This window comes from Myxocyprinus asiaticus, chromosome 25 (genome assembly GCF_019703515.2).
Source record: "Myxocyprinus asiaticus isolate MX2 ecotype Aquarium Trade chromosome 25, UBuf_Myxa_2, whole genome shotgun sequence".
In the NCBI taxonomy this organism is placed as follows: domain Eukaryota; kingdom Metazoa; phylum Chordata; class Actinopteri; order Cypriniformes; family Catostomidae; genus Myxocyprinus; species Myxocyprinus asiaticus.
The window spans coordinates 42,393,621-42,409,859 of NC_059368.1; the positions used below are offsets into that span (position 1 = coordinate 42,393,621).

Genomic DNA, 16,239 nt, shown 5'->3' on the forward strand with positions numbered 1-16,239 from the left:
ATCTCTCAGATTCTGTAACAGAGTTTCTTTATCAGAGCAGGCAGCAGTTTGTTGACAGAGGACAGCCAGTCGGTCACCATATGAACTGATATACTTTGCTATTTGCTCATCAGTCATAACAGAGAAATATAAAGAAGATCAGATTTTATATATTATTTCATGAAAGAACATAAATGCACCCATGAATTCATAATACATGAATTAACACAGTTTAGACTTATTAATGTGGAACTTTTAAATGTGTAACATTTACAATAAACAGTCAAATCTCTTCATCTACATGCCATGCTGAAAAATTGCAAATATTATGCCAATATTCAATATTATAATTCAAAAAATAGTTAATCTTAACTTGTAATTACAGTTAAGTGCATTGTGTGGTCCCCATCCTGCAGACTACAAGAGTTTAAAAATAATAGGGATCATAAGAATTACTAAAAATTACCAAATTTTATTTAGAACTGCCATGATAAAGCTATTTCACACAACATATATTTACATATATTCCACAAGCATAATAACAATAACTAAAAATAAATAATAAAAAAAATTATGCAATGGTTCAAAATAGTTGTTATTTTGATATGTCGCTGGATTGATGATGATCAGTGACTGTTTTTTGTTTTTTTTTCTGTTACACATGTCAAACCCCTACTTGTACCTGTCCACTAGTCACCTGTAGCTGCTTACATCAAATTTAAAGCTTTTAAGCTGACCTTCAGGTCTGCCAATGGCACCTCTTACCTAAATATACTCCTATAGGTGTATGAAACCTCTGAACATTTATGGTCAGTGAACGAGCAGTGCCTGATTGTTCCTCTAGTCTAGAACAAGGGACAAAATCACTTTCAAGAACCTTTACTCTCACTATTCCTTTATGGTTTCCAAACTGCACCCGATTTGCTGTGATTAACACAACTTTCAAAACAGCTTTTAGACACACCTTTTAAACAATCACTTAACTGATCAAGAACAAACATAATTCTTTGTAATTTAAACCCCTCTTTTTCCTTCTCATTTCTGCATTTTTAATTGTGCTCTAGCCTAGTCTAATTTGCTGCTACACAAACTTGTACTGCAGATATTGTTAATAGCTCTTATGATAAATTTATTCATTGTTTCTTATTGTGTAAGTCACTTTGGATAAAAGTTTCTGCTGAATTAATAAATGTAAATTTATAGTGGTGCATGAGTCTTTCAAGCAGTGCCTATATGAGGTTGAGATGCAGCTTTCACACTTTTATATTTGACACATGCACAACTATTATAAAAGGTGCAAACATTCATTGATGCTCAAGAAGGCAACACATTATATAAAACTATGGTGAAATAAAACTTTTCAGTATATTATCTGTGTAATTTATATATGGGATAAATTATTATATTTAGTACGGTCCTTCATATTTCCCACAAAATAATAGGTTTACACAGATCATATCCCGATATAAAATGTACCCTTGGTTGTTAAAATGCTGTGCTGCCTTCTTGAGCATCAATGAGTGTTTGTATTGTTTGTAATAGTAAATGCACATGTCTCTTAAATTGTCCTAAGTGAAAAGTTGGTTATCAACATCATATAGACAGTGTAGGGAACAGCTAAACTGTGCAGAATATGCTGGAAATCCAAACAAAGTGAAGTAGCTGGAGGATTTTCTTAGGAACAGTAAGCATTTTTACTTCTCAGGACAAAGCAGAGACACACACACACACACACACACACACACACACAAATACAGTCACTGATCATACAGGAAGCCAAACATAACAATAAACAGGAGGATGCAAAGTTTTGAACAGGCTCATTTGTGTCATTTAGGTTATTGTGAATTAAATGTAAGTATGTCATTTAAAACAGCTTCATCAGGACAGTACTAAATAAAAAAAAGTGCAATTTTAATGATCCTTCTTATTAGATTTTGCAAGGACACAATTATGACACCATTATTAGTGAACCAGTAAGTATTTAAGGTATGATAAATCAATTCTGATTTAAAAACAAAGATGAGACTTAAGAAGTGGTATGGTTATACGCTAGCTTTGGTTTCCTTGATTAGTAATAACAATGCAAACGTGTACAAATGTGGTCATGGTTTTTAACGATAATATTAAAACCTTTACACACACAGGGATACACGTCAACACATTTGGTTACATTATTATCATTAACATATCAGCTACATGTAGGTCCATTGAACTATAATGACACATTACCCACCTTGTCCCTTTTCATGTGAATGATGTCCTCTTCGGGAACATGTCGTGACCTTAAAAACTGTTGAAGATCCTCCTCCATTGTTGAGCTACAACAATTAATTGTTACAGCGTGTTGAGTATAATCACATGGAAGTTTGGTTTATTCTTCTATATACGAGTTAAACATATATTAACTTACCGCAAAAGATGGACAACGTCTTTCACCACTGCAGGAACCACCAGACAGGAATGCGATGATCATTCAGGTGATGCTGAGGAGCAAAGTACCGCGCAAAAGTCTCTTGCCATAACACACATTTCGCGAGAGAACATAACAGGGTTTGCGAGAGAACGCAAATGTTTTGCGAGAGAACGCAAATATCTTTGCGAGAGAACGCAAATGTTTTGCGAGAAAACGCAAAAGTTTTGCATGAGAATGCAAATATCTTTGCGAGATAACGCAAAAGTTTTGCGAGAGAATGCAAAGGATTTGAAAAAAAAAAATGTTTTCCTCCCATCTCATAATTTTTGCACCACCATGTCCCTTTAGGGGCTCCGTAGAGCTCCACCCCATCAGGCCTTCAGAATTTCCACAGAATCCCTCAACACTGCAGTGAATTGTTACAGCAACATCAGGAGTTTTCTAAGTGTAAATTAGGCTGCTTGAGCATTCAGTGTCGGATCAAGTTTAGAAAAGTAGTACTGCATTCCATTCAACTGGGAAAGTCGGATTTTACAATTTCCTACTAGGAAAAGTGCAATGGAATTCGTCTGTGAGTCAGAATTACAACTTGTAGGCTCCTGCAGAAATTCTCAACACCGATTTCGCCGAGATGCATGGGCATGATGTCACACAAACATGTCGACAGATATACAAAGTAAGTGATAAACGTTCACTTTATTAAGTAATATCGATAAATGAGTTCGTTTCCACATTACATGATATTAAAGCTTGTTTAATGAACGCCTGCAGAAACAGGTATATAAAACATTATAATCTCTTTTGATAATCGTACACCTGAAGCACAAATGCTAGCGCTGCAGCATTGTTTATCAGTTGGGTTGCTAGGAGACATCTAATAAGATTCAAACCCCTGCTAAGCTAATTGCAGTTCCGAATATTGGGGAATGGAATGCATTGATGGTTGGAGATATCAAGTAGGAATATCCCACATCCAACTTGAATGGAACACAGCATAACCATGTACCCTTACGAAATGAAATTTATTGCAAGCAACATTTAAATTGCAAATATTACTAGATAGATTTTTCCAGGTATTCATATGAAAAATTATGATTTTTGAATGTCTGTTTGGGAGACGTTCATTTCACAAAACAGTCATGCTGCAGTTAAAATTAGGCTTGCTTGAGCATTAAGTGTCATTTCAAGTTCTGGCTTTCATGTGTGGACATGTTTTTAAAATGTCAATTTGTATTATTTGTTAACTGTGACATAATGTATGATGCCCAAAGGCATTCGGTGTCTTATTCATTGTGAAACTGTGTTTTCTTAATGGCATGAATCACACTGAAGGCCTAGACTCTAAATGCATGGCCCGCCACTGGCTTCCAGATACACTGAATACAATCTACAAGTCATATGGACTACTTTAATGGTGCTTTCATGCTTCTTGAATTCCATAATGTAGCTTTACAGTAACAAACTGTCCATGACACATTTATTTATCATGAACGGGTAATTTTGAGTAGAAAATGGACTTTAGACTTCACAAAACATGAAGTTACTAAACCTGAGAACAATAAAAGCAGTGTAAATCAACTTGCAAACAGTGAAACCATGCAAGCTCATTAATTATTCAAGCTTCAGAAAGTTAAGTAAAATGTACAGTACCTATTCTATTTACCTGTGAAATTTACTCAAATTAGCAAATAAATATAACAAGGTTTCTAACAAGTTTAGAAGGTTACTTTATACTTGACAAGGTTACTTTAGGATTAATACATGATGACACATTGTAAAGGTAACAATCATAAATAATATTTACTTAAGCTAGTGCATTAATGTTTACCTGTTTAAATGAGTGCAAATGCAGAATTTACTTATTATTTTCAAGTTCACACTTAAATTTACTTATTCAATGTAGAAAGTACATAATCTTGTCTGCTATATTTACTTCACCACAAAATATATATATATATAATTTTTCCAGTGGGGGAGAAGACTTGTGCCATTAAAGGACCATGTGGACAGCACTCTGTGTTGCATTTACTTTTTAAGGACACTTTATATGCAGCACTACCAGTTATATATATTTTGTTTTTAATTTTCAATATTTTTTACACTCCTAGTTGTGTTCTATTGTCACAGTCTTAAGAACAAAACAACTTAGATATGCATAAGTAAAGATGTGTAAATAGTAAAAGCATGCTTACATACTACAACAAACAATTAGCAAATGTGTGGCTTTACAGACACTGGTTACAAATTAGCAGGACATTAATGAATAATTTGTAAACATGAATATTGTCTGAAGTGGAGAAAAATAAAAATAATTTATCAAAACATTTGTAAATGTAAAAACGTGCATGAGCTCATATAGGAATCATTTATTAAAAAGTATAATGACATTTGTTAGCAATCAAAAGTACATTAACAAGTGATCAGTTAATCATTATTTAACATTTTTAAAAATCATTTGTAGATATTAAAAAGTGCAAAGCCATATAGGAATGAAAGTTTAATAACACTTGTATTTAAATTTACATTAATTAATGCTTAACAGATCATTAATGTATGTTAAATTCATTAGGAAATATTAACAAGTGCTTTATCACTACCTATGCATTATGTAGAATATACATTAACTAATTATCTGTTTAGCATTACATAATGTTTGTTAATAATTTAGTAATGAATGCTATCATAAAGTGTCACCCAAGAAAGAATATTAAACTTTGACAAAACTTTCTACAGTATTAAGTGGCTGCTGCTTTTAGAATGAGAGCTAAAGATTGTTATGAACTTGATAAACCATGAGACTTGATGGTTGTTCAGAAATCTCGATCCCAGCCTGAAAATTCCTCCTCCGCTTGGGTCTTGTCATAAGGAAAGCGGTCAAAGTTAATGTAGCAGGGACCCTGTAAACCAAAAACCCAAACACAATGACAAAATCAGCAAATCTGTCTTTGTTACTAAGGATTTGTTCACACTGCCCCCAATTCCGATTTGTTTTTCGAATCCAATCTTTAGGACTGACTGTCCACACTCTCATTTTGTAAATGATCAAATCAGATCAGTTTGTTCAGACACTGTAGTCGATATCTGATGTATCTACATCCGTTGCAAAGAGTACCTTTAAGTGTTGAAAAGAGAGAACGGAAAACTGAAGGTTAAAGTTTGAGTGATCAGATTTTTGTCCATCTCAGATTTGTTTTGGAGGACATTTACACTTGGTCTTTAAAAAAGCAGGAGTAAAAAAAAATGCATGAAGTGACCAAGTGTAAACACCCCCTTAATTACAGTTTAGACAGTTAGAAAAGAAGCAAAATATTTGGGCACTGATGCAATGTAACATAAATTAATATTGTGACAGATATTTTTCATTTGGCCTATGGAGAACTGCTTTGGTACAGACAGTAATAAACAAGCCAGAAGACCTAATAAGGCAAACAATGGAAACGTGACCTTTCTTATGAGTCGAATAGTTGGTGCCTCAAGTTGCCCCATTCTTAATTGATGCCAGTTAATGCTGTTAAACCACCTGAGAAAAAAATTAGGAAAACATAAAAACTATTTCTCATATACTGTCATTAAGACAGAGCAGTGTCAAAGTCACATTGCTAGTGTGTGGTGACGGTGTGTAGAAAACAGCACAACTTCTACACAACCACCAACACTGAATGGTGCTAGGCTGTTAAATTATTGTGGAGAAATTACAAATAAATACATCTTAAAGGTGAATTTTGTAATTTCTGTGCCACTAGCAGTGACAAACAAACTTACAAAAATAATAATTGGCTATGTTTGGAATAGTATACTACTCTTTCTGTAGTATATAGTATGCACACTGTACAATGTATGGGAATTTTCTGTATGCATAAAATACCCAGAATACCTACTACATCTGGTCTTCAATTCAGCCACGATTTAAAAAAAATGTCAATTTTGAATCACTGTTTGATTGGATTGCCAAAAGACCCTATGAAAATCTTTGCTTTGAAAAGCTTTGTTACTTTTAGCTCATGTCTACAGTGACTAGGGCTGCAACTAACAATTATTTTGAAAACTGATTAATCTAATGATTATTAGAATGATTATTTGACTACTTGCTCTTATCATCTGATAGCGGCTGAATTTCACTTCAAGTTCTTTAGATCTTAGTGCTGCCTTTGACACGATAGATCACGACATTCTCTTGAACAGGCTAGAGAATTATGTTGGCATTTGTGGACTTGCGTTAGCATGGTTTAGGTCCTACTTAGCAGACCGCTACCACTTTGTCTATGTAAATGTGGAATTGTCAAACCAAACAAAAGTATGCAGTGCCACAGGGATCAGTTTTAGGGCCTCTGCTTTTCTCTTTGTATATGCTTCCCCTGAGAGATATTATCAGGAATCGTGGAATAAATTTCCACTGTTATGCAGACGATACCCAACTTTATATTTCTTCAAAACCTGACAAATTTCACAATTCTCCAAATTAGCAGAGTGTATCAATGAAATCAAAGATTGGCTGGCCAGAAATTTTCTTCTACTCAATTCTGATAAAACAGAGGTACTAATTATTGGACCAAAAACCTCTAAAAACAAGCCGCCAAAATATAATTTGACTCTCGATGGATGTATTGTTACATCGTCTTCAACAGCGTAGAACTAATTCAAGCGTTCATGACCTAAAGACTAGATTATTGCAATGCATTACTGGGAGGATGTCCAGCAAGATCAATAAATAAACTTCAATTGATTCAAAATGCAGCAGCCAGAGTGCAGACTAGAACCAAGAAATATGATCATATTAGCCCCATTTTATCGTCATTACATTGGCTACATGTTAAATTTCGTATTCATTTTAAAGTTCTGTTAACTACTTACAAAGCTTTGAATGGTCTATCTCCACAGTACTTAAGTGACATTCTAACACGCTATATTCCATCACGTTCATTACAATCGTAAAATTCTGGCCTGTTAATAGTTCCTAGAATATCAAAATCCACAAAAGGAGGTTGATCCTTTTCATATTTGGCTCCTAAACTATGGAATAGTCTCCCTAACACTGTTTGGGATGCAGACGCACTCACTGAGTTTAAGTCTAGACTAAAGACTCATCTATTTAGCCAGGCATACACCTAATTTATCCTTCAACTCACAGTTAGGCTGCTTTAGTTAGGTCTGCCGGATCCAGAAACCAGAAACATTGATCATGATCTATAACTCTGCAATAAATTGAATGGCATCTATGCTAATATTATTCTATTTGTATCCCTGTCTCAACCTCGGGACTCCTATTCTGAGGTCACCAGAACCGTCTGGATCCAGCTCCATTTGTGCTTCATGTTGGACTCCACTGCTACATGTCTCTGAGTGATGATGACTAAATGCAGGCGGTGCCAGCCAAACATCACTTCAGTCTATTGCGATGGACTTCAGAAGATGAACTGATGCCAACTCCAACCATAAGACATGGGATACATCATATGCCATTCCCTGAACCTTGGATTTAGGATAGACCTCACCAAAATTACCGGCCGTTTGAACTGCGATGCACCTTACTGATCTCTGCCTGCATCACCTTGGTCTAATGATGGACTACACTCTTATAATGGAATACACAGACTATCAATTAATTGCTAACAAAAGCCTACATCAGCCAACTAACAAAGAATAACGCATCTACGTGAACTTCTGCAGTTAATCCAGGATGAACTTCAAAGACATTAGTCATTAATCTTATAGTTCTTACAAAATCTTTGTTTAAACACTGACCCTTAACACTTACTTACTTAAATAATTTTAAACCATGACTTGCACTATACATAATTAAGTAATATTGGCATTATATTCATGATGTTAGCCAGAGGGCAACTGGCCCCCACAGTGAGCCTGGTTTCTCTCAAGTTTATTTTTTTCCATTAACCAACATCTTATGGAGTTTTGTGTTCATTGACACAGTCGCCTTCGGCTTGCTCACTGGGTTTCTAAACACAATTATTATTTAATTACTTATTATTAAACACAATTCACAATCGTATTTTAACAAACTACACAATGATAACTCTTAAGACATTATAGATATTACAGTTTCATTTTCAGTTAATGCATGATTTTCTGTAAAGTTGATTTGAAATGATGTGTGTTGTGAAAGGCACTATACAAATAAAAATGACTTGATTTGACTTGACTATTCTGCGATTATTGCAACTATTAGTCATTAGCTCTTAACCGATTATTCAGCTGCTGCCCGACTTAAAAGGTTGTATTAAACGTGCTTACTAACAATAAAGAGGACAAAATCATCTTTTAAAATGACCTCTAAATGACATTCACTGAATTAAAGGGGGAAAAAAATACTTTAAGTTTAATTCAGTAAAGAAATTCACTGCAAAAAAAAAAAAAAAAAAAAAAAAAAAAAACTATTGTTATCAAGTGTTTGTCTTGTTTTCCATTTAAAATTTTCTAAAAATCCTTAAAACAAGATACATTTACTTGAGAAGCATCATATAAGATATTTAGACTTGCTTTAAGAGAATGTATCATAAATATAAGTGTATTTTGTATATAAGTGTATTTTTTCACTTGGTTCTATACTTCAAGATCTATTCTCTAAAAGCAAGTCTAAATATCTTATATGCTGCTTCTCAGGTGAATGCATCTTTTTTAAAGGATTTTTAGATATTTTAATATATTTGTATTTTTATTTTTTTTATATTCAACATTCTCAGATAACATTTTGTTCTTCAACAGTATAGCTCCTAAAGTAAATATACATTGTTTTAAAGGAGTTTTAGATATTTATATTGGAAAACAAGCCAAAACAAAAACAAATCAAAAATGTATTTTGTTGCAGTGTATAATGGGGTGAAGACTACCTCTCTCACCTTTCTATTCACTTCAATCCATCTCTAACTCACAAAAAAACAAACTCTCTCTTATTAATAAAGCTGCGTATTGCCAGTTTTCTTCATGATAAGAAATGCACAGTGACACATATATTATGATTCAATAAGCTGCGAGCCGTCATGTTATAATCTAGCTGCAGCAAGCGTGCGTGAGGGGGATGAGCGTCCCCGCACCAGAGTGTTCATCAGCCGGATGCAGTTTCAATTTCTCCCCCTTTAGATCGGGTCACTTCACGCAACTCATAGAAGCGGCACTGACTGCACAGATAAATGCCAGTTTCAGAGTTTTTAGTTATTTACATGACCTGCTTCCATTTTATTTTAACTTTATTAAAGCTATAATGCATGAAATATAATTGCATTAAAGATGTAACACTGGGGTGTTTCCTTTAAAGACGCTCGACACGCAAGTTTTGCTTCAGCAGAGCGGCAGCTCCAGCTCCACATATTCCACAACGAGAGTGCTTCTTTATTTACTTATTTTGGATTTTTGCATTATAATTTCCTCATACTTTGTGATCTACAGCACCGTACGCTGTTTGGAGTGCATCTGGACTGTGAGCTGTGTAATTCTTCCTCTCCTCAGTCAGTTACGAACTGCAGTGCTGCTCTCGCGTGTCATCATTAGATTTTAATGTCATCTCATGTTATGTTAAATGAGGTCAAACGACAATTCGACAACGAAATTTTTTGTCAACAATTTTCTATTGTCGATGTTGTCAATTACGTCGACTAATCGTTTCAGTCCTAACTGTGACATATATGTTATCCTTGTATCGTTGTTGTGTTGGAGTGTTCCTGTCTTTTGTTTCCTAAGTTTATAGTTTCTTGTGTTTTGTTTGTATACCCAGCTAGCACAATTAGGTTACTACAGATGGTCCAGAAGGCAGCCGTGCATCTGGTCTCAATCAACCAAAGAGGGACCACACCACACCCCTCTTGATTTCACTCCACTGGTTATCAATATAATGCAATCAATATAATGCCTGCCTTAAATTCAAGCACGTTAACTTTGACCTTCAGGAAAGCCAGTGGAACAGTTCACATAATACTTCAATTCACTCCTCCTGGTCTATGTCCCCTCTCGCTCTCAGCAGTCAATGAACGAACGAAGCCTGGTGGTTCCATCACTATGAGGCACAAAGTCACTAGCCAGATTATTCACTTTCTCTGTTGCTCTGTGGTGGTATGAGATTCCAACCTCCACTCGATCTGCAAAGACTATCTCAACATCTGACGACACAAGCACTTAACATAAGCCTAAAAGCACTTCCTATTTAATGGTTAAAAATCCTTTCTCTCTTTGTCTGTTTCTGACTTCTGCTCTAGCTTCTGTACTACTGTAGCTTCTATTGGAACTTAGCAGTGTGATACTGCAGATATTGTTGACTTTTGTATGAAAAATAGTTTGTTGTATTGTTAATATTTATGCATCTGCTGAATGACTAAATGTGAATGTATCTCAATGTACCTTTAACATGCAACATGATGAGGTCATGTGACAACAATGTAGCATACAAACATTTGCAAAGTTTATAGTTGCATATTGCATACTGTTTCACAAAAAGTAGGCAGTATATGTACTGTTCAATATACAGTATGCCATTTTGTATATAACTACTGTTTTCAAATAGGTTTCCAAACATCCACTTCTGCCATTGTACAAATAAATAAACATGTCTGTCCACTCAAACAAACTCAGCTATGGTTTAAAAGCGCCAAAGATCCACAGTGTTTACACTCTTCAGCAGGGATGGGTTGTAACGGAATACATGTAATTTGTATTTTATGTATTCAGAATACAAAAATTAAATAACTGTATTCAGCCCTTGTTATGTTTTGAAGCATTTGTATATTGAGAATACAGTTACTGAGAAGTGTTGCCAGGGTCGTGCTTTCACAATAAATTGGGCTAATTAAAAAACAAACAAAAAAAAAAGCACTATTGCAGGTTAAAATGATAGGATTTTCTATAATCAGGTTGCAATTTTTGGGATACTTTAAACCTTGGTTACTGTTCGGGTCTTTTTTGACCCGTTTGAAAATTCTTTTTATAATTAAAAATGGTTTCCTTCATCAGAGCTGCACAAGGCTTGGTGACTTTTCCTCCACTTGCCATCTGAACAAACACACACACAAAACTGGACTTGACTCTAGCACACAGTGTAACTACCAAAAATCAATGTATTCTTTTTTTTTGTATTTACATTTTTTTATTGATTCAAAGAAAAAAACACAACAGAGAAAAACACAACACACACACAAGTCAACATTTAAATTTTAACCCCCACTAATTTCCCTCCCCAAACACCAACCCGCCCTAACACCCAACGAACACCCCTGTGGTCACATAAAATAATAAACTTGAGTTTAAGAAAAGAAATAACCTTCCTTCTTTTTATGGGGTGCCCCAGCCCATTCACATTCCACGTGGAGAGAGATAATCCACTCATATTAACATTTGACATTTTTACATATTATAAAAAATGTATTGTGTGTCAAAAATAAAATTATAAAGAGCACATTCCAACATTAGTGCAACAGTCAAACCCAGAACTTCCCCCAGAACCCCAAAAAAAACGGAAAAACGTGTGCATTAACCCCGAGCACGGCAGCGCCAATCAGCGTCCATCCCTCTAAACTCAAAGTCAAAGTCCATGTACGCCTACGAGAGTCCCCGTGACAACTTTGCCGTCGGATTGCTCAAGTCTGGCGCTTCTGTACAAATTTTGTGAGACAGAATTACATAACAGAAAATAATCTATAAAACAAACTCCAGCCAATAGGCAGAATAAACACAAATAACGTGTTGATTCATTCACAAAACTGTCTTGAAGCTGTGTTCCTCCACAAAACAATTTCCAGCCGCTAGCGGAACCAGCACATATTTTATTTTTTTAATAAATAGATAAATAATAATAATAATAATAAATAAAGCCATTCAGTTTCCTCAGACAGACAAACGAATGTTCAGTGAGCCGGCTGTTTCATAAGTGCAGCAGATGCCCTAATACTTCCAATCTCCTGCAAAAAAAAAAAAAAAAAAAAAAAAACTCCAGCCAATAGGAGGCATAAGCACAAAGAATGAGCAGTTTCATCCACAACTGTCCCGAAGGAGTTTTATTCAACAAAACAAACTCCAGCCGCTAGGTGGAACCAGCAAAAAAAGAAACAAAAAAGGTGCCCAGCTTCCTCAGACGGTCAAGTGTATGTTCAGCGAGACAGCTCACCTGGAGGCACGTGAGAAACACACCATGACTTCCTCAGTTCATTGATTTTATGAAATACATCACTTGTTCTGGGCATGAAAATATTTTGCAGCCATCCTTAGTATCTATTCGCAATTTGGCCGGGAACTTCAGTGTAAAACTAACATTTCATCGATGCAAAAGTTTCTTGAAGGAGTGTTATTCCACAAAACAAACTCCAGCCGCTAGGCGGAACCAACACAAAAAGAAACAAAAATGGCGCCCAGCTTCCTCAGACAGCCGAGTGTATTTACAGCAAGACAGCTCAGCTTGTGGGCCACATGAAAGTCACCAAATGGTTTACTCAATGCTTGTTGTGGGTATGTAAATATTTTGTGGCCATCCTTAGTATCTATTCTCAATTTGGCCGGAAACATCAGACCAAAAGCGAGCTTCCGCTGATGTTCTTGCATTCCTTGAATCGATCACATTTCTCTAGTTGAATTCGCAAAAACTGGGAACAAGAAAATGCCATGATTCTTCCAAGAAAGCTTTCCTTTGCTCCTTGTCTTGTGCAACATGAGCTCCTTAAAAGATGATCTCAGAAAATTGGCCAGAATTGATCAGAGCCTGTCTCCCTCAGCAGATCTGCGAGCCAGGACTCTGTGAGCTCACTCGATTTCCAGCTGATGGCCTGTTATGTCGAGCAGACTCGGGAAGAGCTCGTCTAGGAATTTCACCATATCTCGGCCTTCTTCATGCTCAGGAATTCCAACAATTCGGACGTTATTTCGCCGGCTACGATTCTCCAAATCCTCCAGTTTTTCCAAAACGCGTTGCAAATCTACTCCAGATAATCGATCCGTCTCTCGACGGCCCCGATTCTTGTAACCAACTCAGAGAATTTTGTTTCCATCGCAGTAATCGATCGACATATTACAGCAAGATCCTCTAAGTCAGCAACGACTTTCATCAGCATCACAGACATGCTCGCCAGTTGCCATTGGATTTCTCCTGCCACACCATCCAAATTGAGCCCCTGGTCTGCGGGCCCGTCCAGAGCCAGAGGATATTGAATTCTTTGCCATGTTGACTTCAAAGAAAAGATATGTAGCAGAGTGTATCGAATCTCACCGGTGTATGACATAAAAATCATTAAAAACTAGCAAACACGTCCGCTCCTCGCATGGTGTCACGTTACTCATCAAATCAGCTTATTCTTAAAATCTGACAATGCAAGAAAACCATGTTAACATGAGATTTTAAGTAATAAGGTTATTCTCTGCATCTGACTTCAAAATAAAAAGAAGAGTGAAATCAGAGTAATGGACAAAACTCTATGTGTGCTGATCGGTTCATGACTAACTGTTTATGACTTTACCCTGATAAAGAAATAAAGTTTAAGGCATGACCACACATGATGATGCCCTTAGTTGTTGTTAGATTGTGCATGTACTGTAAATGCACTTAATGGTTTTCATAGTTGACGCTGCATATTTAACTGGGATTCAAGATAATATTAAACACATCACCTTGAACATAACAAAATAAATACAATTATTAATATAAATGATATACTATATACTATAATATTTATCTGAACTAAGCTCCATACTGATACACATTACCTGTGATGTCGAACATCTTTGATTCCATTTTTCGTGTTTCCCAACCGCTGTCCAGGTCGTGACCTGCAATGATGTAAACACAACACACACACACTGAATATGGACATTACCAATGTTTATAAATACTTAACTGCTTATAAATACTTAATGGGTATCGGTTCTTTAAAGTGGAAGTATGTCATTTCTGCACCACCAAATGGAATTGAAAAAATAAACAATGTTTTCACAACAGTTTTCTGAATACGCCCGCAACCCCCCCAATCAGCCTTTGGTCAAACAAAGATATAGTCCCTCCCCCAACTCATGCCATTGGTTGAGTAACGTTGACGAGGCAGGTCTAAGCGGGTTGCTCAAAACAAACAGAGCAATTTTCTGAGGTCACAGAAAGACAGTGCTGCTAGTTTCAGAGAAAATTAACCTATGAATGGCTTACTTACTGTACTGCAGTGGTTCTGAACTGGTTTTGCTTCAGGACCCAGATTTGACATTGGAAGTCAAGTGGCGACCCACTATAGTAAAAACATAACCTGTATTTAATGTATCCTGGGTTGCATTTCCTTTTATCTTGCATAGTTTTGATCATGGTTTTCATATTGTCATCATATTGTCTAATTGTGCAGCAGCACCATGACCTATGTTTGAAGCAGCATGTCTTATGTATGTCTGTGTGCAGCAGCAGAATGTCATACAAGCTCAAAAAAAGCATTTCTGTTCTAGCAATAACAGGTCTTCACACTTGTTCTGCAGCAGCAGCACTATAAGGAGATCTTGGAGATTTAAGGTGTTATAATGGATACGACAAGTTGGCAGGTTTCTATAACTGGTATAATTGATTGATCAGGGCTGTCAATCAATATTTAAAAAAAAAAATCTAATTACGATATGCCAATCACAATTAATCACATTTATCAATATTTGCAGAGAAAGGCCCCCCAAAAAACACTGGATGCTACTTTACATTATAGAAAAATTTGATGTTAGAAAGACACAAGTTCAGAATCTCAACTACGTGATGAAACGACTGACGCATTTGTGAACGCGTTAAGGGAATTGGCCAAATCTTGTAAGTTTGGAGCTTTAGAACATGATATGATAAAAGATCAACTCATAGAGAAATGTGCACATAGACAGTTGAGAGATAAACTGTTGCAGGAAGAAGGGCTTACATTGGAAAGAGCAAACTCAAGATGAGTAGAGCATGAGCAAGACGAATTATAAATGTAAAAAAGGAAAGCTGGAGATGATTTGTTTCCAAAATGACAATAAGTACTCCATCATACAAAATATGGAACCTGATACAGAAAATGAAGGGAAAAAAAACAACGGTCCTCAAATACAACACGTCAAACAGCACGGCACACAAGAAATTGCAAACATTCTAGCAAAAACTTTCGAAAACAATTCATCTATTGAGAACTGCCTTCCTGATTTTCGAACTTATCTTGCTCAACAAGAAAAAGAAAAGATTAACTTCGGCTCCAGTAACACGCAGACATACAACCAACCTTTTCCTATGGAACTACAGCGAGCCATTAAAAAAATCCCACGGCACAGCTTTTGGACTGGATAAAATCCACTATCAATTTTTAAAGAATCTACCCCACCTTTCCAAGAAAATGATCCGTAGAATTTTTAACCCCATCTGGATATCAGGAAAAATCCCATCTGCCTGGCATGAAGGAGAAATAATACCTATTCCAAAGCCAGGAAATAACCATAACGACCCCATAAACTACCACCCTATAGCTTTAACCAGTTGTTTATGCAAAACAATGGAGAGGATGGTCAATGATTGCCTGGTCTGGATACTGGAATCTAAACACCACATAAGTAACGCCCAATGTGGTTTCAGGAAAGGTTGAAGCACTACAGATCACCTTATTTGTCTTGAAAGCTATATTCGTGACGCCTTTACCAGAAAAGAATATGTTGTAGCTGTCTTCTTTGATTTGGAGAAAGCCTATGACACGACATGGAAACTTGGAATTTTAAAGGATTTGCACCAAATGAATTTTAGAGGTCAACTGCCAATCTTCATTGAAAGTTTTTTATCGAATAGACTTTTTAGAGTTAAAATAGCAAACACCTTGTCTAACCTACTTAAACAAGGACTTGGAGTACCTCAAGGAAATATCCTATCAGTAACCCTCTTC

General features: G+C 35.9%; 1 protein-coding gene across 3 annotated transcripts in view; it reads right to left on the reverse strand.

Annotated features, from left to right (window-relative positions):
- Positions 1-4,147: 4,147 nt before the first annotated feature.
- The window catches only part of prkg3 (protein kinase cGMP-dependent 3), a 131,768-nt gene continuing 119,676 nt past the window's right edge, over positions 4,148-16,239 (reverse strand). For 2 of the 3 annotated variants that reach the window (XM_051654761.1, XM_051654760.1), the window contains 3 exons: positions 14,087-14,149; positions 5,840-5,915; positions 4,150-5,292 (listed from right to left, as the gene is read on the reverse strand). In XM_051654761.1, coding sequence (XP_051510721.1) covers positions 5,206-5,292; positions 5,840-5,915; positions 14,087-14,149 — 226 coding nt within the window. In that variant the 3' untranslated portion in view covers positions 4,150-5,205. Of the gene's footprint in view, positions 5,293-5,839; positions 5,916-14,086; positions 14,150-16,239 lie in introns of all 3 variants that reach the window. The other variant, XM_051654762.1, reaches the window with a different exon arrangement.